We start from the raw sequence: 20067 nt of genomic DNA, 5'->3' as shown, positions 1-20067 counted from the left end.
TCAGACAGATTAGCTGACACCTTCCCAGGGTTTGTGCATGCAAGCTGCCTTACTTTGTACCTTTCTGATTTTGTGAGGCTAGACCTCTTCATGTCTGCAAACCTGTAAAGAACACAAGATTCTGCAAATCATTAGACCTTAAGGGAGCACTTTTGCTATCTTCTTTTTCTCTTTGTTTAATTACCCTGCAGGACAGCAATTAATAGAACATGTGGAATCCCCTCCCAAGCACAGCCAACTCTCAGCTTTAGCTCTCATTCATTCTGTGGGGCTTTTATGCTCCCTGGGAACCCTCCTTTGGCTTTCTAAGCTTAATGGATGAATCATTTATCTGCTCCTTTACTAACTTGCCCACACACAGACATTCCCCACAATGTCAAGAGCCTTATTCTAATGATACTTGCATTGGATTCACACTGTGCTAATTCTCTCATTTAAGCAGAGCCTTTCCCAGTGTATAGGGGGCTGCCCAGGCAGTTGAAAAGCCTGAGAGATCAAGACCTCTCATGTCTTAAGGGATAACTGTCACCCAAGCTAGTAAAAGGTCACTTCAGATACCAAATGCATTGACTTCAAGAGAGCAGACAGATTTTCCAACACCTTTTTGGCCTAGAAGAGGCTTTAACCAAGGCATATAAAGACACACCAGACAGGCTGTTAACACTGTGTTGTGCCAGCAAAAACCAGACAACCTTCAGAAACCCTCAGAGATTTGGCATGGGCATCTTTGAAAATGACATTCCAGTTCCATTCACCAAGGATTTATGTCACAAGCATGAGCATTCACCACATGACCATACCTGAGGAGAGGCATGGCATTCACAGTAATGCAAAGCAAGTTGGAAACAAGTATACTGGATAGCCTCATCAAGGAGATATCCATCTGGAGTGACACCAGTATCACTGATCTTGCCTTGGAGCAAGGGAATGCATTAAAAGACCACCTGAAATTCTTTCTGGCCCTAATTTTCTAAGCTTTTATGATAAAGCACTGGGATCTAAGACCTCAGCAAAGAAGAAGATAAAAAGAAATACCCTGTTTATTTGACATCTGCTTTTTGTTCAGCATGACATCCTTTATGCCATTAACATGGCTCCTCCCTTTCAGCAAACCACTGCTTCCCTAGATGACAGCACATTAATAAATCCTCTCCATCTAATGTGACATGAGGAGTGGCTTAATTAACTGGAGCAGAGGAAGCAGGGTATCAGCTACATGTTTACTTTACTTTGATATGCTAACAGCCACATTCCATAGAGCTTCTCCCGCACACTCCCCAGCGACAGGAGCCTCGGCTGCTGCTGAATGCAGATCTCAAACAGGCAAAAAACCAGCTCTTTTCTGCATTCCTGCTTCTCTAGCTAAAGATGAAGCTTGGGATATTTAGTCCAAATCAAACCACCATTCCCAAATGTAGATTCCCAAACTCTGGCAGCTAATTCACCATCTGTTTATAGACATCATTCCACAGTGCTCATGCACACACATGGAAATACATAGGCTTAATTACTCAAAGTAAGATATATTAGAACAGCTGGACTCCAATTAAGAGGGAAAACAGGGGAAGAAGTAGGTGGATAAGAGAGGAGGACTCCAGTTGGGCAGGGACTGATGGACTGGATGAGTCAACACATAGTGCTAGGAAGCATACAGAATTCTGGCATAATTCAAATTCAGAAATTTGAATAGAAAGAAGGGAAGGTAATAGGGAATGAGAAGTGATTTGGACAGAAACGTAGCAAATGGAGATAATATGAGTTATCCAGAAGTCCTCAAAAAACAGGACTTTGATCTCATAAGCAGCAGGGGGTCACTTCTGTGGGATGCAGGGGTCAAGAAGGGCAAGAGATAAGATCAGAAGGGAAGATGAGCTCTCTGGGAATTTCTGTGTGTACTTACTGCTGGAGAAAAATGGATCTACAGCCCTGGGTCATATGTCTCTGGCACCATGGGTTCACTTGAGGAAAGGTAAGAACTGCACATGGAAGAATTCAGGCAGGAAAACCTGTGCCTTAGTGTGGGAAAAATGGCACTTAGTCTAAGGAAAGAACAGCTGTTGGAAATGGTATAGGAACAAGCAATGGATCAGTGGGAAGAAAGAGAAGCATAGGGGAAAAGGCTGCTCAAGAGTATCTTACACCAAACAGGAATCAGATCCAGCACAAGTCAGGAGAGATCTGATGCTTTTGAAATAATACAGGAACATGTGACTGTGAACTCAAAGAAAACATCACCAGCAACTGTGAAACCAAACTGTAAATCAGGATTTGGATTCTGGCCCTTGAAAGCCACCTCTGCCTGGGACTCAAAGGCATTTGGATTTGAATGTCTTCTCTTGGCTTCACTTTGTTAAGTGGATGTAAGCTGCACAGCAGAGATTAACCTGCTGATCCTTTCTACAAACTGCTATAGAATGAAGCAGGATCTTCCCTTCTCACGTGCATGCAAACATTGGAATGACAATATGCAAAAGGCAACCAACGAAGGTGACAGGACAACTCAGCACTGTATCAGGCCTTGTGGAGCTGTGTGAATAACTGTCTGCTGCTTCAGTGGATGAAGCAGACGCAGGTTAGAAATGAGTCCACGTTTCTCATCTGCTGCATGGTTTGACAAGAGGACAGAGCTCCACCTCTTCCCTCCTTAAACAACCTTCATGAACCTCACCCTTCACTTTCTGCTATTAAAAATCACAGTTGTTTCAACATTTCAGTATTTTCATTTTGACCTGTCATGTTCTCAGGATAAGTTTCCATCTGCAGGTTGCAATCTTCCAGCAAATGGAAAACCACCCTGGCATGGCCTGCAATAGCTGCACCTTTGCAAACTAGGGCTCTAAAACCAGCTCTGAGGCTATTTTCATCTTGCTTTTTCAAAGCAGTTCTGTGAATTCCAGTTCTGAGTTCGTCAGTTTGTCCCTGCAACTCATCTGAGCCATCTGCTTCAGAGGGCCTGAGTTCAGAGAGAATGAAGAAAAAGATAAAATCAGAGCTTTTAATGAGACTGCTAAACAATGAGGAACATGGAATTCAGCAGCAGGGATCCTAGAGCCTTCGAATTCCTCAGTATCTCCCTTCCAGAATGAAGAGACAAGGTCAGACTTGGCAATAAATCAGAAACAATATTTGGAGTCTCTGCAGCAAACAGCATCTGCTTTAAGAGCTAACAGTCAGGGTCCAGCATTTGGTTCCAGTTTTTCTTAACTGCAAGCACTAAGAAACTCATGAAGCTATTCAAATAAATGAAAAGATTCTTTTAAGAGTTTCAAGGGCTTTTCTGAGCTGTGCCTATCTCAGCCTGCTGTGGTGCTGGTTGGGGGTGGATTCACAAGCAAGGGATCAGTCCTGCAAGCCTTAAACAACATTCAGCAATGCATAATGAACAATGTTTCAGTGTCTGGAGAGCTTCAGCACAGGCTGCTGAAGCGGACAGCTCTGGAGATGGCTGAGCACCTGTGCTGCTGATGAATGGCATTCTTCCACGGCTCTCCACTACATTCTTTCCATGTTCTTAAAGAATGACTAAGCAATTGTTACTCTCGAAACCTGAATGAATCTATACTTTTGAACCATGTTAATATTGAAAGTGTATTTTTAGGCGCTGTATGCGTGTCAAGCTGTTCTCTTGGCAACACAAGAGCAGCTCAGGCGACCAGCAGCGCAGGCCAGCAGAACGGCATGATTCACAGGAATCAAACTCTGAACAGATGCTTCTCCAAATTGCTTCTGTGATACTTCTCAATTACAGCTCCTACATCCTGACTTACAGGGCTGTCTAAGCTCCTGGCTTCACTTTGTCAAGCTGCCAGCCAACACATGCACTGATAAACTTATTTAGTGAGTCTTGGTGTAGTCCTCCTGTTTTAATTCTTTGCGGAGTGCTGATTTAACCTCACAGCCTTCTTGACTTGATAAAACTGAGCCTGGGGTTTGTGCCTGATAACATTAATAAGGTCGAGCTGCTGTTAAAGTCAGAACTTGGGTTGAAAAGCTTGTACCATGTAAGAGAATGAAGCCAGTCCACAGTACCTCAGCACTGGATAATACCTCTGCTGTGAGGGTTAGGGAGTGAAAACGATCCTTCCTTGTTGGTGGCCAGGAATACGAGAGAGACTGCCATGGCTTCGCTTATCTCCACACACAGTCCCATAGTCAGCACATTTGTTCTGGCAAAGCATGACAGTATGGTGGAAGGGGAAGTAACAATACAAAAATAAACCCTAAACTCACTGCAAGATTAATGGCTTGATTCCTTACACATCTGCACTTCCACTCGGAGCTTCTGGTTGTCATGGGTTAAGCCCAGCTGGCAACTAAGTACCATGCAAATGGTGCCACACATCAAAGGGTGGACAGACTTAAAAACACACACTGAATGCATACATTCACCAAATCAGGTTAAAATGGCTATCAACCTACAGGGCCCCCTTCTGGGTTCCCAAACAGAGCTCACCATTCCAACTTCCACCCCGCAGGAAGGGGAGGACCCACATGGTGCTTTATGCAGACCTAAACGTATCAAAGCATCAGCCTGACACAAGTAATGGCTAATTTTAGAGGTAATAGAGCTGAAGATATTTCAATATGTCCTCAATCTACTTTCTCAAGTGCTTCTTTCTCTAGATTACTCTAAAATAAAATGTCACCTTTAAAGTAACACAAGCTGGAGAGAACTTTTCCCTAAGAAAAAGACCATCATGAGCTTTTCTCACACCCAATAAAAAGAAATCTCTCAAGTTCAGACTCGAGCTCCTGTGAACGAAAACACAGATTTGGATGAATACCGCTGAGCCCCTTGCAATGATTGACAGCAGACAGAAGAGTCCCTGGTGCCTCACAGACACAAGTCAAGGCACAGTCCCAGTCCTGAGGCCTTTATCATCCGAATTCAGAAATGAAAGCACGAGAGGCTCACAGTGGGGGCTGCACCTGCAAGCAGCACTAAACAAACTTACTGTCACAGCATCCTGCAGAAGGCAGTGGGACATTTTCATGCACACATATTCACATTATTGCTCCAGGCCTTTGTGCTAAAGTGTCAGGACCAGCAAGGGGAGAACTGCCGCTTCCAGTCTCATGTCCCTCTAAGAACACCTCTGGGAAGTACAGAAGCTCATATATACTTGTACATTTCCAGTTCTGAATCAAATCTGTGTGTCCTTGGTTGTGGTGTGCAGAGGTTTTCTCAGCTGCCAAGCCCACTCAGTGGGCAGCTCATGAAGAGGCTTTGCAAGGGGAGCAGCTGTACTTCCCAGCTATGTAGATGGGGTATTTTGGTTCAAGCCTGCTTTGGTGCCCAGTGGCAGTGGCCTCCTGTCAGCTGCTGTGTAATGAGCTGTGTTTCCCAACAAAGCCACTTGATTAATGAGAGCATAAACAGATTCACGGCATGAACAGAAACCAAGTTGAATATGTATTACATCCGATCTAATTGCACAGCTATCATAATCACCATGGCCTTGATAAAAATCTCACTGAAATCAACAGGAATATTACCATTGGCTTTGGAGAAGGCACATTAAACCATTTCCTACCTTCTTCTACTTAGTTCCTAGCCCCAGAAGGATGGTCTTTGTCTTTTTCACTTCAGTGTAAAGCCAAAAAGCTTTATTTACTTCAGTGTTAGACACATTCACGGACACTGTTGCATGAGTGGTAGTGCATGTGTAAACATACCAGTTCACTGAACAAACATGGACACTACAATTTTCCCATGTTTGAAAATGCAAAAAGCAACACAGATAAAGATAAAATTAGAAAAGAAAGGGATTGTTCCAAGATACTCAGTCAAAAGTTACCACTTTTAAATCTAGCATTCAGACAAGGAAATCCCAAGGATCTGACCATCACAGGAAACACACCTCTGAACTGCAGCTCAAACTGCAGCAGTCAAGAGCTGGGACCCATCACGGAAAGGGGATTTCATTCATGTCTGGACCCAGATAAGACGAAGGTGGAGATAGTACTTTCTCTCTAACCAACACGCAGCTTGAAAAGCAGACAAACTGGGGCACAGATGATAGTAAACACGAGATTACAAGTTTCTTAAGCAGCTATAAAATGTAACATCCAAATAAAACTAACTTCAATCTTTTTCTCTCATTTTAAGAACAAAAAGCCTCATTAGACAGATGGACTCATTTCAAAGCATCACTTTAACTCTTCAACAAATAAAAACAGCCACTCAGAGTTTCCTAACCTACTGGCCAGTTTTCTTGTACATAACCACAGTGTTTACTATGTTTGTCTACTACAGCACAAATATTGCTGTACATGCCAGAGCTTGATGGATGACATTATTAAAAGCAGCAAGCAGAGCATTAGTGTGTACCCAGCAGTGTGGTTATGGTCAGACAGAGCCTTAGTGCAAACAGATTAGGCAAAATGGCTACACAAATAAGTATGACACAACCATACAAAACCAACAGATACCTTCAACCTGTTGACTGCTCATGAGCACTAACCAGAGTAGAAACACAAGGCTAATTCCAAGCTAAGCAAACACAGAAATCCTTAGCATTCTGCATGCTGAAAGAGGACAGGAGGAGAAATATACTTAATGTGTTGGGTTTAGGATTAAGGATTTTGGTTATATTTTATATTTTAAGAAGTTCAACATATTTCTATCAGCTGATCTAACAGGTAAGAAGACTTGTCAACCTAATTCAGACAAACACTTTTCACATTATAGGATTCAGAACCTGAAATTTAAAAGTGTATGTAGCAGAAACCCTGTACTTTAATAAAGTTCATGGGTTCAAAGGACAGTTTATACACACACATATATATATAATATATATATATACACACACATAAACACCCCTCAATGAGAATCAGGCTAAAATCTGCAGTGTTCAAGGCCAGGTTAGAGAGAGCATTGGGCTAGTTGGTCTGGTGGAAGGTGTCCCTGCCCACGGCAGGGGGTTGGAACTGAATGATCTTAAGGTCCTTTCCAACTCAAATCATTCTAGGATTCTATGATTTCACCATCTCCGACAGTCACCTTCCTTTCTAAATTGGCAAGAACTTGATAAAGAAACCCCACTATTTTCTACAAGACCTGGTCAAATGCAAAGTTCTCTGCAACGCATCAACAGACAGCAATTCTTTTCCAGAATGAGCATTATCAAAAGATGCATACATTCACATCAATGGATATAGAAAGGCAAACATGTACTCATGCAGAGATATATTGAGATAGTTTTGCCTTGATCTAAGCAGGAAGCAAAACCAACTGAAGTAAGTCTGCATCCCAACCCAGAGAATCATTTTATCTCTTCAAAATAAGTGACTGCTCAGAGGAAACAAAAAGCTGAAGTATATCAGAGCCACTGCTCACAAATGCCACATTGTATTCACTCAGGGTTAATGAAGATTGGTGAGATCCTACAAAATCTACATTTTTCATTGTATACCAGCACTGCCGATTCCTAACGCCTCCTCCCTACCGAGGATGTGTAGAAATGCAAAGTCTTATTTTTGGCCTCCTCTGTCTATGTGGCTCTCAAAAGACACAAGCCCACAGGCAGCCTGTGTTCCCTGCAGTATACTGAATATCAGTATTTTTTCATACTTAAAGGCAACTGAAACCAATTCTTTCCCATGCTGCATGACCACAAATGTCAGACACTAACTCCTGCAATAGCACTCCATCATAAGCTTTTAGAAAAAAACAGGAATGTGAAGCTCACTGCATCTCCCCCTTCTCCTTGTCTGTTCTGGCAGGAAGAGTCTTCAAGAATTCCAACAAGTCACTGAGCCATGATTTTGCTTCCTTTCCTAGAAACCATGCTGGCTTTCTTTTATCTCTTTTTATCTGTTAGGTCTGTTTGCTCACCTCTCCCTCTTTAAACTTTTCCCCAGAAGTGAGGCTGAAAGAATTGGTCTGGGGTTTCTGGACATTCAACAGAGAAATGTGAATTTGCTGATTCAGCAGGCTCATCCTTAGCTGAGCATTATCTCCATGACAGATGTTCTAAGGTGAGGCCAAAAGATGACCAAAATTATCCCAAGGACATCAATTTTGAGCAAATTATGAAGTTACCATCTTATCTTTGGACACAGTCTCCTGTGGAGTGAAAGAATCAGCTGGGATGGCTGACATGATTATCCATCAACATTCCAAGGACTTAAACTGACTTTCAATCTACTGAGTGCACTTTGTGTAATAAAATCCTTCCAGGACCAGACACCCTGTAAAACAGGCTAGTTATTACACCAGGTCATGGTGCCAGATGGTTAACCAAAGTTGCAGAAAAGAAAATGAATATCAGTGCAGGTCAAGCTTCCTTCTTATGGATAGGGACAGGGGGGAGTTTTGTGCATGCTTCTCACTGCTGTTTTCTTGGTTATCACTGCTTAAATCTCATCCCTACAATATTTAAATCTCACTCTCAAAACTGCATTTAGTCTTGGCAACTGCAAGACAAAAGAAATGTAAAAGTACAGTAGGCAACTGTCCTTCATTTCCTTCCTTCACTCTTACATATCCTGTGTGCAACTGGAATGCTTCTATTTGATTATCCAGTGGAGCAAATGCTACAATGAATGCAATCATGCCTTATTATCCTACATGTCTGTAGCCTATTGCAAAGTTATGTACAGATGTTTTTACACAGCTTGGGTTTTTAGCTATAGGGTCTATAAAACAATAGAAACTATCTGAAGTGTTTTCAAGCCAGCAAAGGATAAAGGCACTGTAAAGCAGTCAACTGGATAAAAGCCATCTATGGCTGACAGGAGGAGAAGAAAAACCTCAGAGGTTTCTCAACTATAAATGCATCGGCTTTCTAAAACAACACATGGCTGCACACTGCAGCCACTGACCACACTGGAATGTGTGAACAGAGGTAAAAATGAAGACCCAGGCAGTGGAAAGAAGACACACAAACCTCTGGCCTGTTGAAGAGTTAAATCAGGATTTCACTGACCTGAAGAACTGGCTGCAGCCCAAGGAAGCTGAGCTTCCACTGGGAAGGCCTAAGAAGAGGTAGCATTGCCTCCAGCTGAGGGGCCTGGACTGAGAGTTGAGAGCTGCAGCTTAGCCCCCAGCCAGCTCTGTCCTTTGGCATGTCCCTTCATATGACCAGTCTTCATTTTCTCGCCCAGTACAATGGGGATAACAGTTATGATCTCTTTGGTAAAGAGCTTTGTATTTTATGGAGGTAAAGCCCTATTTACAAATTCATTTTCTTCTCCTTTCAAGAAAATGATTTTAAAAAATAAAATAAAATGAAAAAAACCCCACTTAGTGGCACAGGTCTAACAGGGAGACACCGTAAATGAACAGGTAAGGCACTGAACTGGGAGTCAGGAGTTGCCAAATCTGTTCCCTGCTCTTGGATAAGACACAAGGAGCAAATGCTTTTATGACTTCAGTCTTTTCCCTGTTCACCTGGTCTGAAGTGTGTCATAGCAAAAATCCTGCTTCCTGCAGCAGAGAACCTTGGGCTGGCATTTTTAGCACAGATAACAATAGCAATGGGTATAGCATACTGACAGCAGGTTTGACACCAGAAAACAACAGTATTTCTCTTTCCACAGCCTTATATTGTAAAGGAGAAGCAGGATGACCTATGAATGCAGAAGAAATGATTTTGGTTTATGTTTATTCTTGTGAAAATCCCCCAGAGAACCAAATACTCAGGGCAATGGGAAATGCTGGAGCTGGGGTGTGAACCTGGTGAAGCAGTGCAGAAAGCATGTAAAATCAGCACATCTCCACTGATATGGATGAGTAGAGAGACAACAGCAGAAATACTATAAACCCTAAAGACAGAAATAGTCTGTCCACAGACCTAACATAATGAGATTGTTCTGTTTGTGTCTGCCTCAGAAGCTTCTCAGCTTCACACACACAGTAGCAAGGAGCAGTTCCAGAGCTTTTCTTGACAGTTGTTTGGCAGCATGTACTAAGCTGGACATCAATTAGACTTCTGCCTTCAGCTTGTCTGTTTGCAAACACAATGACCACTTTCAGAGATCAACAGCAGAGATTTCTTTAAATCATGATTAAATGCCATTTAGCCATAAGCAAAGCCTTGGTTCTCAGGCAATGTCCCACAAATCATCCCTCATTTAGAAAATAACTAAGGCAGAAAATTGTAAGGGGATAAAACCATAATTCTGAAGTCCTAGCATCATATATTCAGGTGACCCATAAACACAAGAACTGCTGGTCACACAAGAGAAGAAACATGAAAATAATATGTTTCTGATTGGCTTTTACTCCATGATAGCAGGAAAACTTACTGAATTGCTTCTGAAAGACACTATCACATAAATTGAGTAGGAACTGTTAGTTAAAGCAATAATAACATGTCCTTTCAATAACATAGGAAGGGGGTGAGGGGTAAAAAGATGAGGAAGGGAACATCTTATGCAGGTATCTGCCCTTGAAGCCAGGAGACCGAAATTCCCAGGTGCGTTGTGTACATGTCTATATAATTTCACACAGACATAAATGGCCCTGGAGTGGAATGCAGTACGTGTTTGCACCCGTACCAGTCAAACTGCACAGTGATTTAGCACAGAAAGTGAGTTATGACATGGAGCTGAAATGAAAGAGTACAGTCAGTGTATCAGAATAAATATCAACAAAATCATGGCAAATATTTTCCCTCACAACATACTCCTTTTAATAAAGGCAACAGAAAGGAGCATAGTTATACACCAGTTTGGAATTAAGCTAGGATTGGGTTTGGAACTTTTGATGCCTGATGGGAGAGTACCATAAGACAAGTTTTGTAGCCAGTGAGTTTGCTGAAGATATCTTTCATTCAAATAGTCATCAGTGCCCTTCTTGTACAGTGATGATGTGATGGTCTGAAGGATATTTACTCAGAAATATGCTGCCTGGTAAAGGAATATTATAGTTCCTTTCAGCAGCATTGTAGACAGGTTTTCTCTTGTATTTATCAAAACACATTACCATGAACTATTAGTAAAACCCTTGGAGAAGGTAAAGTTTTGAAGCTAAGAGACGCTTAAACATCTTGCACCAACTCTGGGGCAACTCACAATAAGGAAGACAAAAGCTTGAGTGAGGTTTTGAGTGAGCAACAAGAAGAGCAAGATTAAAGATCAGCAAAGATATGCTAACAAATAGCAGCAGGTTGGTAAGCTGATGAGATGATTTTGGACATGCTGCCTTACTGACAAAAAAGACTATGTGTGTCTTTCAGCAGCCAGCTTGAATACCTATGAACATTAATTACCAATAGCAGTTTGATGGTGGGGGAAATGAAAGGCCAGGTACAGAGCAGGAAAAGTGCAATTCCTCCCTGCTGACAGTGTTTAGTTTTAAATCATGGAGAACAAGCTACCTTCAGATACCACCACTGTGAGGCCTATTGTTTTATCTTGTGGGGTGGGTGCTCACTAAGCAGACAGACAGATAAATAATTGGAATACAGAAGTACTTAAAACACATTTTAAGGCTACAAAAGGAGAATGATGTATGGAGGAGCGCAACTAAGGAAGTGCTAGAGGTTTATGAAGAACAAAGTGTAGTAAATGTAGCGAAATTCCATGAGCTCAGTGGGCAGGCCATGCGGTTAGCGTGATGGAAGACAGACCAGCCAGGCCTCTCCAGGGAGAGCAGCCTCTTGGTGTCCAGGCCCAGCTGAACAAAGGGAAGATGAAGGGGCAAAATTGAGCAAGAACCTCTAAGAGTTCTGAAATACCACCAAAAAGAAATAAATCCTTGGCAAAAAGGCAAGGAAAGAAGGTTAATGGTGAGAGACACTGAGGGTCTGTGATACTCAGAGCTGGGGACTGGAAACACAGGAAAGAGGGAACAATGACAAACATACAAGAGATCTGTCACTGACCCTTCTTCCGCTAAACACTTGCATTTCTGTCAATTACACAAGTTAATTCTTGCTCCCAAACACGAAACAGAGAAAAGATGAAGAAAAAAGTTGAGATAACTGAAAAGTCTGTCACTAGCACTCACAGATTAATGAATCCCTATGAGGACAGACTGATCATTCACCCCTTTTCTACAGAAAGGTCTTGCAATGGCACGAGCTAAGCTCCACACTAAGAACAGTATTTTGTAGTTGGTTACTGTGTGTCTTCCAGAAAGACTAATTTTTCAGCTAAAGAGACCAAGAATCCACCACTGCCCTTTGTATATGGAATGAATAAAGACAAACCTAAACACGGCTACTGATCTGCAAAACAAACCCAAGGGCAGATGAAATTCAAATGCTCCAATTTCTGTAACAACAAACAGAAAATAAATCTCTATAAAATAGTATCAACACTTCATTCAACCAACTACATTTTAAGGTTTTGTAGAAACCAATAGGAGAGCTGATGCATTTTACAATAAATATGTAGTCTGTTAAAACTGGCATGCCCAGCTTTATTTTTTACATGGATGGAGGGGAACAGATTGTGTATATATACCCTTTGTATTTTCTGTTTGACTTGTATTTCCCAAAGCAGACTGGGTCAGCTTCACTGTGGTTTCTACTGGGTTTCATTTTCTGGCTCTCAGACACTATTGTTTCTTTGCAAGGTTTGTATTTCAGGGATTTTGAATGCTCAAATAGCTTTGTAGGCATGTCAACTGATTTTCAGAAAGTGCAAAAGACCATCTGCAGGGTATCAGGCTTTCTAAAGATGCCTTAGTACCCCAAACCAACTAATCTCTCTAGGAAAAACCTCTACCAGGTTTCTGACAGAGGCCCAAAGAGGGGTCGCATGTCTCAGACAACATACAAGAACAGGACTAGGATGCTGACCCTGCTCACTAACAAAATCCTTTCTGAGCCTGATATAAGCAAGAATTTCCTCTGGTCTTTAGCTGCAAGCCTGCAAACAGCTGTGCACATGTGAAGCCATGTCTCTGAAACAAGGAGAAGCGCACATAGGACACTAAGATGAAGAAGAGGAAGGGTTATGGCAGCAGGAATTCCTCATTACTCAAGTGGCTGTGCTCATCCCAGGGCTTGTAATAAAAGTTCTGCAATCTTATGTTACACTCACTTGGCACACTGCTTTTTCAGTGGGAATTTGGAAGGGGAGAGATTGCTAGCTGGTGAAAAGGAATTGGAAGGCTGTTATGGGTAGGGTGGGGCCTGAGATGGTAGTGATGAATATGCCCAATAGCACAGTCCTGCACTGTCTGGGTTGTGCAGCCGAGCACTTATTCCCTAGCAACCAACAGACAAGGGGAAAAAGTCTTCCACTGCACTGTACCACAGCTCCCTTTGGTTTCATAAAGCCAGCCTGACACTCTATTGCCCTACAGAGCCACAAGTGACAGAAAAATTGGCAGTGTTGGGAGGTCTCTTCCTTTCACAAACTCTGAATCAACCTGCCAGTGTTCCTTTAAGTGACATTTTAATCTAGAGTATGTTCATTTTAATGCATTAAAGTGTGTTTGGTTTTGGTCTGAAGGACAGCCCCAGCAAGCCTTTTGCTAAAGCCAGGCACTGCTTCTCTAATGAATTGTTTTAAGCAGCAGGTATTTCTATTTATTCTGGCATCAACTAAAAACCCGCCCTGGAATATACAGAAACATTCAACACGAACCACTACGGAAAATGTTTTTAATGTGAGAATTCTTTTTCTTTTCCACTCACAGCACAGCAGCTAGTCCTTTTCCTTTCCTTAGGGATTAATTCTCTGCTGTGACACTCTCAGGGGACTGGAATCAGGATCGCACTGGGAGGAAGATTTAGATGAACAGCACACAGTACCAGCAGGATGACCAGAACTGTTACTTGGCTGTGTGGAGGAGGCCACCCAGCTGGGCAGCAAACAGCCAAGAAGGTAGGAATGTGAAGTGCTTTATTCAGGTGTTTTACATGGAATTAAAAAAGGATGAAATTTACTTGGGAGAGCTGGACCAAATGTTGTTTGGGCACATTTTGAAACACTTTACTATGATAAACTTATAAGAAGAAAGCAGGGTATAGCTACAGAGGGGTGGAAGTTGGTTAATAGCACTATAACAAGCAGCTCTCTGACAGCACTTTTCACTCATAGCTCTCTGACAGCACATTAGAAGGAAGGGAAGGACTAATATATGAAGACACTGGTGCAAGCAGGATGCTACCTCTGCAGTCAGCAGCACAGTGGCAAAACCAAACCCAATTTCCCCATTCACATATCAGACTTGGGAAGAGTCAAGAAAAAGGACACCAATTCTGGAAGGATTTCTAATCTTCAGGACTGTCGGAAGTTACCTGTGAGCCCTTTAATTAAAGCCAGCCAGGAGATGGGAATGTTTTTCACAAAGACATTGATTGACTTGTGGAAACAGTCTGGAAAACTCCGTTTCTCAATCACCCCTGTTCTGATGCTTGGTTTTCTCCAGGCAGCTACTCCTGCAATTAAACCTGCCCATCTGCAACATACACACTACACTCTGCTTTCTTTTCCCTGACATCAAGCCACAGAAAAGTGCATGTGACTGCAGCAGAGGTAAAGACATTTTTAACCAGGGCAATTTAAGGATATTTAAGACACATTCTCATTTTCCATTTCCCAGTTCCACACTGCCCCCACTTTTATTATTAGCTGAATACAGGGAAGCTTCAGCTTGGATCTGGGGTAACATGTACACTGAGGAATCAAGGCCAAGCTTTGCCTTGAAATATGCAGGATCATTCCTAACTAACCGTAAAGCTGCTTATTTGGCACTAGCAGTGGAAATATTGAACGAGAGGGGCATTCTCAATCTGCTTATGTCACAGAAAGGTTGGATCCTGACAACGTGCAAGGCTCCAAGCTGCAGCCTGATATTAATAGCTAGACATTAAACTCTCAATTTGGCTGGCTTAGAGGCAGCTCAATTGGAACAAAGATTTTTCTGCAGGAAACGGCAGATCTGGTTAGAGTCACATCACGAGAGATGAGCCTGAAGCAGCAGCACACTGCAAGCTTTTTGAGTGGTGTGTGACAAGGCTACATTGCACAAAGCCAACCTTCCCTGCTCGAGCCGCAGAGAGTATCAGGGGTCCCACAACAGAGGCCATGGAAGCACAATTGTAGTAAATCTATTGCACACAGTCATGTTGTTTTCTTTCCATCCACCTCCTTTGGAATTCATTCCTTCTCAGAGCTAACTCACACAAACAAGTGGAGCAATGAGCATTAACAAACTATTTGTTAAACAAATGTGGTCCTGTTTCTTGATGCAGGCAGTGGGGTCTCACCCCACAAAGACATACCTACATATTTTCACCATTTTTGAGCTTGTTTCAGCCATTATGTAACCTTCCACACTACTTTGGCAGCTGGGCCAAGAAAATTTGAACCAAGTCCCCAGAGCAACTGGTTTCAGTGAGGGGCCCCTGCCAGAATACAAATACAAACCTCCTGCTGCTGTTTTCTCTCAGTGTCTGCATGGCAGGCAAAGATTCCAGACAGGTTTTTCAATATGGATCTTTCTAAGCACAAACGAACACCTCTTATAAGCCATTTAAACTTCATAATCCCACTTCCGAACAGCACTGGGCCTCCATACTTCCATCAGGGAAAGTTTTGCTTCCATATTTCTCACAAGAAAATCAAGGAACTGTCACTAAAACACCCGTTACCTGCAGCTCTCTGAGTCCTTTGATTTCAGTACACATCATCTAATAGATTCTTTGTAGTCTCCTGAACATGACTAAGAAATATTAGATTCTGTACTTGTATTGCATCATATAATCAAGGACATCATGCTGCTTTAGGTGAGAAGTTCTTAAGCCATGCAATCTCCTGTAGCTTTGCACTCAAAATCCTCATTTCACGGAGGTAGACATAAGCATTCAGAATGTGACTTGCCAAATGTCACACAATGAGTCAATGCCAGAGCTGGGAATAGAAATCAGGAGTCTAGAGCCCAGATCCTCTCCCTTATATAGAGAAGTAGCCTCAGTCTCCTAGTTTAGGGGAATGCCTGCTCACCAGAAAGATGTTTCTTCCTTTACAGGATGGCAGCATACCACATTGCAATGACCAGCTTCACCCATAAGCAGGTATAAAACCACATATGCATCTGCTGAGATCATGGCCTTAATATATAGAAGTGAAGCATAAGGCAAGAAATGAAAGCAAGCTGCTGTTCTAAAGAACTTTGGGGAGTGCTATAACCTCACCATCACTGAAAGACCAAATATGATTCCACTCTGCTAGCTTCTTGCTTTCCCAGGTAACACTGCTGTTATGGAGCGGACTATCTGGGAGCTAGAACTAGGAATAGGAACCTGGCAACAGAGACAGCACACCACCTTTGGGTTCAGACAACCAAAACAGTGGGGCATAGAAAACACGTAAGTAAAGACACTGATGCTTTGCTGCTACATAATGAAACTGTCAGGGAGTAGGAAGGAAGGAAGGAAGGAAAAGTAGGACTGAAGACAGCAAAGAGGCCAGGCTGGTTTTGTCCCAGGAACATCCACCTTTAAATATCTTGGAAAAACTATGCTGAAAAGAGTCACAAATGAGTTTAATCTTTGTTGCTCTGATCTTCCGCTTTCTCCACTGCAGCCACAGCCTGCAGCAAGTCACAGCACAAGAAAGTACTTGGGTATTGTAAGAACAGAAAAGAAGTTATAAAAATATTTCCTTAGTCATGCTGTCTATGGTAATATAATTCCTTGAATAGAGATCTCCAACAATACTGTCTTTACAAATGGAAAGAGCTCTGACCTTGGTCAGCATGTGTCTGCCATCAGCTTCTCTTCTTTCTGTTACTTTATTGCATCTTACCACAGCCACCTCCAGATGCAGGTACACAGTATAAAAACCCTTCTCAGTGGAAGTGTGTTTTCCCTTGGGCACAGAATAAATGGTTGTGAGAGATTCTGACTGGAAAAAAAGACCTTGGACATAGAGGCCAGTCCTTGCCCATGTTTGAAAAGAAAATGTGTTTTTCAGCTCTGTATTTCCTCCTTTTATCTGATCAATCCCCACAGCACAGAAGTGGAAGCACCTGCCTTCTGAGTTGAGGCTTCTGTAGGTACTTCCAGAGCTCCTGCTGAAGGCATTTCCCCCCGTGCTCTTCATCACCCACTATTGGATGGTAAAGCAAAGCAAACCCTGAATCTGTGTCTCTCTGAACACTGGACTGTAAGATCAGCTGAAAATCAGGACCCATTCCAAGTTTATATAGGATGTAGGATAAGGAGCCACTTGACTTAGAGGCAAGCCTAAAAATGTCACACAATCATCATGGAGAGGATGTTGAGCTGTGCCCCCAAACACCGCAGCTACTTAAAGATACCAGGAGGACAGGTACAGTGAAGGTTACTGCTATCTAAGCTACATACATAAATAAATAAAGTGTTTAACGTGGGGGATGTAAGGACCCTGTGTATCCAGGGTTTGGATAAGATTTAAGGCAGTTAGGAAGTAGGAGAAGTAGGAGGCAGAACAGAAGATTTAACTTGGGTTTCCTACAATGAGGTATTCTTCTCTGGTGTCTGAGTGCCAGTTTGATCTGGGAGTGTCACACAGGTTCTTACAATGGGAAATACATTCATTAATTTGTAAGTTCTTGTTTTAGGTGAGAGAGCACTGAAAGGAGCATTATACAGACACACCAAAAGACCACACCAAGTAACTCTTAATCTCCAGTTGTCTAATTCTACATCCACTTCAAAGCAGGAATATTTCAGGTCACTTCCTGAACACAGAGTCCTCCAATGCTTACAAGGGGTTAATATTTAATTAACATTTTATTTACAATTCATACCCTGCTCAACTAATCCGTTGGTATCACAGAGATATGCAGAATAGCAAAAGCAACTTTACAGCAAACCAAGTGCAGAAAACTCCTCTTAGCACGGTGTTGGCTATCAAAACACTCTCCCCTACTTCTTTGACTTACCCACGGTGTCACAAGGCTCGTCTTTGTGTACGCAGAAATCTGTCCTAGAAAGAAAAACAGAACAGAAGTGAAATGTATCCTGTGCCTCCAGACTTGAGGCTAGGGAAAAGCAGTGATGCATGACTCACATATCATGGGTGTTGAGGTTTGAGGGTTTTTTTACAACTGCTGTGCAGGCTACATGATGACAACACAGATAGCACTGATTGCTACTGCGAGATTACAGCAATTATGTGAATCAGCTCCATATACTACAGCCCAAATCAACAGACTTCAGCATGTAAAAGAGCACTGCCTCACTCTGTGATGTCAGGCTTCTGCAACTGGGTTAAAACTGAACCTCTTATTTTCACAACAGAACTGTAACAAAAAGAAGACGCCCTGTGATGTAACAGCACCATTAAAAGTGGGAGGAGGAGACGTGTGGGGGCGCTGCCTGGAGACACAGAACTGAATACGTATAGCCAGAAATTCTTAATTCTTCAGGTTTTTTTCTTCTTACACTAGTATAGTAGAGAACAAGAAAGAAACAGGATTTAACAGAGAAGACTGATGCTAACAAGGAAGAAGGAAGAGAACGTCAAGATTTGCCAGGCTTCAGCTACATCAATTGGCTTCAGCTACATCCATTACAGTCCAATTTGCTATTTTATGACTGGAACCCAATACAGAGAAGTTCGAGAGACTTCATTTGGTCTCTGTTACACCCCCACATCTCATCAAGACAGGAGGAGCTACTACCTGTGCCCTTGACACCCACAAATCAACCAGGGATCCATGGAACTGTATGAAACAGAAAGAATAAAAAGCCCTGAAGTTCACCATCTAAGCAATGATACTTCACATGAAAAGATGTAAATAAGATTCCTCATGACAGGAGAACAAGCGTGGGAGAAAAAGTATTTTACAACTAAACTAATGGTTTGAATACATTTCAATAAGCACTTCAACCTAAACTTTTAGGAGCTATCTTCACCAGACCTGCTTTGCAATGTGATCTGCTATGAAGAGAAGCTGGAGAAAAGCATGTGCTAAAACATTTCAGGAGTTCCCAAGGGAAGCTGAGGAACCATAATCTCTATCATTATGGCTTTCCTCACCCTGTGGGGAGGCTATGAGAGAATCATATTAGTACATTTGGAGTGTGATATTTGAAATGTCTGAGTGCCCAGTGGGAGTCTGAGTTTAAGAGTTTGGCAGGGAGAAGATTAAAAATAGTTAGAGAAAGATAAATACTTAGAAAAAGAAAACACTTGGAGAAAGATAAAAATAGGGAAAGATCAAAAATACTTCTTTGTGAGGAAAAATATGAAATCTAGGGTTATAGAAAAAGGGATTTAAGGCCCAGGACTGCGGCTGATGAGCCCAAATGTTTCACACCAAAGTCCTTTGAAAGTCACAAATCAAGTTGTCAAGGGCTTGGAAGGAGAGAAACAACAGCTTCTACCAGCTTTTGTTAAGCAGACATTGAAAACCAACCATGCTTAAATGCAGAAAAACCGTAACAACCACCGAAGTGTTAAAAAATCAGATGGGAACAAAACAGAATCGGAAGCTACGACCACACACCAGCCCCAGCTTTCATTTTTCACTACAGCCTGACTGTGTCTCGACACCTTGGCATTCCAGCCTTTCCAGAGAAGACTAATGACAGTCTCCTGACGGAGCTGGCACAAACACGCCTGCTTGAGTTCCCAGAGCCAACTTGACAGAGGTTTATTTAAGGACTTATTATGTTATATAAACTGGTAAATCAAACAGATGCTTTTCTTGTGACAACAGATAGCTGAACTATTAGTAGATGGCAGGAGGCCATTGCTAGAAAAGCATCTCTTTGCAGGGGCTAGCCAGCTCTGCAAATAAAGTACAGCAATTTTGCTCCTGCACTCTGTTGTACACTGAAAGGTGTCTGATATTTTCAGGCAGCTCCCTACAGAAATTACCATCATGCCATAAAATGAGGGGCCTTGTAAATGATCCAGCAAACTTGCAGACTCTCCTACAGAGGCAGAACACTCCTTGTCTGTAAGAGAGTGCTGTGATGCTGTCTGGCCAGGGAAGGACTTGAAACAGGTCAGCAAGAAATAACTAGATCTGCTCAATTCACTGCATGCAGGCCTCCAAGTATGAAACCTCCTCAGCCTGCCCTTTAAACTGTCATAAACACAAGTCCAAGAGACACCATCCTTCTATTCAAAGTACCAAAATTCTAAAATTTAAATCCTCCAGACCTA

At 42.3% G+C, this 20067-nt stretch overlaps 1 protein-coding gene across 2 annotated transcripts in view; it reads right to left on the bottom strand.

The window, feature by feature from the left end:
• ADAMTS17 (ADAM metallopeptidase with thrombospondin type 1 motif 17) overlaps window positions 1-20067 on the bottom strand; it is a 172125-nt gene that overhangs the window by 112892 nt on the left and 39166 nt on the right. For both annotated transcript variants that reach the window (XM_034066234.1, XM_034066235.1), the window contains exon 7: window positions 17834-17877. In XM_034066234.1, coding sequence (XP_033922125.1) covers window positions 17834-17877 — 44 coding nt within the window. The remainder of the gene's footprint in view (window positions 1-17833; window positions 17878-20067) is intronic.

The sequence above is a fragment of the Melopsittacus undulatus genome, chromosome 9 (genome assembly GCF_012275295.1).
Source record: "Melopsittacus undulatus isolate bMelUnd1 chromosome 9, bMelUnd1.mat.Z, whole genome shotgun sequence".
Taxonomy (NCBI): domain Eukaryota; kingdom Metazoa; phylum Chordata; class Aves; order Psittaciformes; family Psittaculidae; genus Melopsittacus; species Melopsittacus undulatus.
The sequence above is the reverse complement of the archived record's forward strand: the minus strand, read 5'-3'. Positions and strand labels throughout refer to the sequence as shown.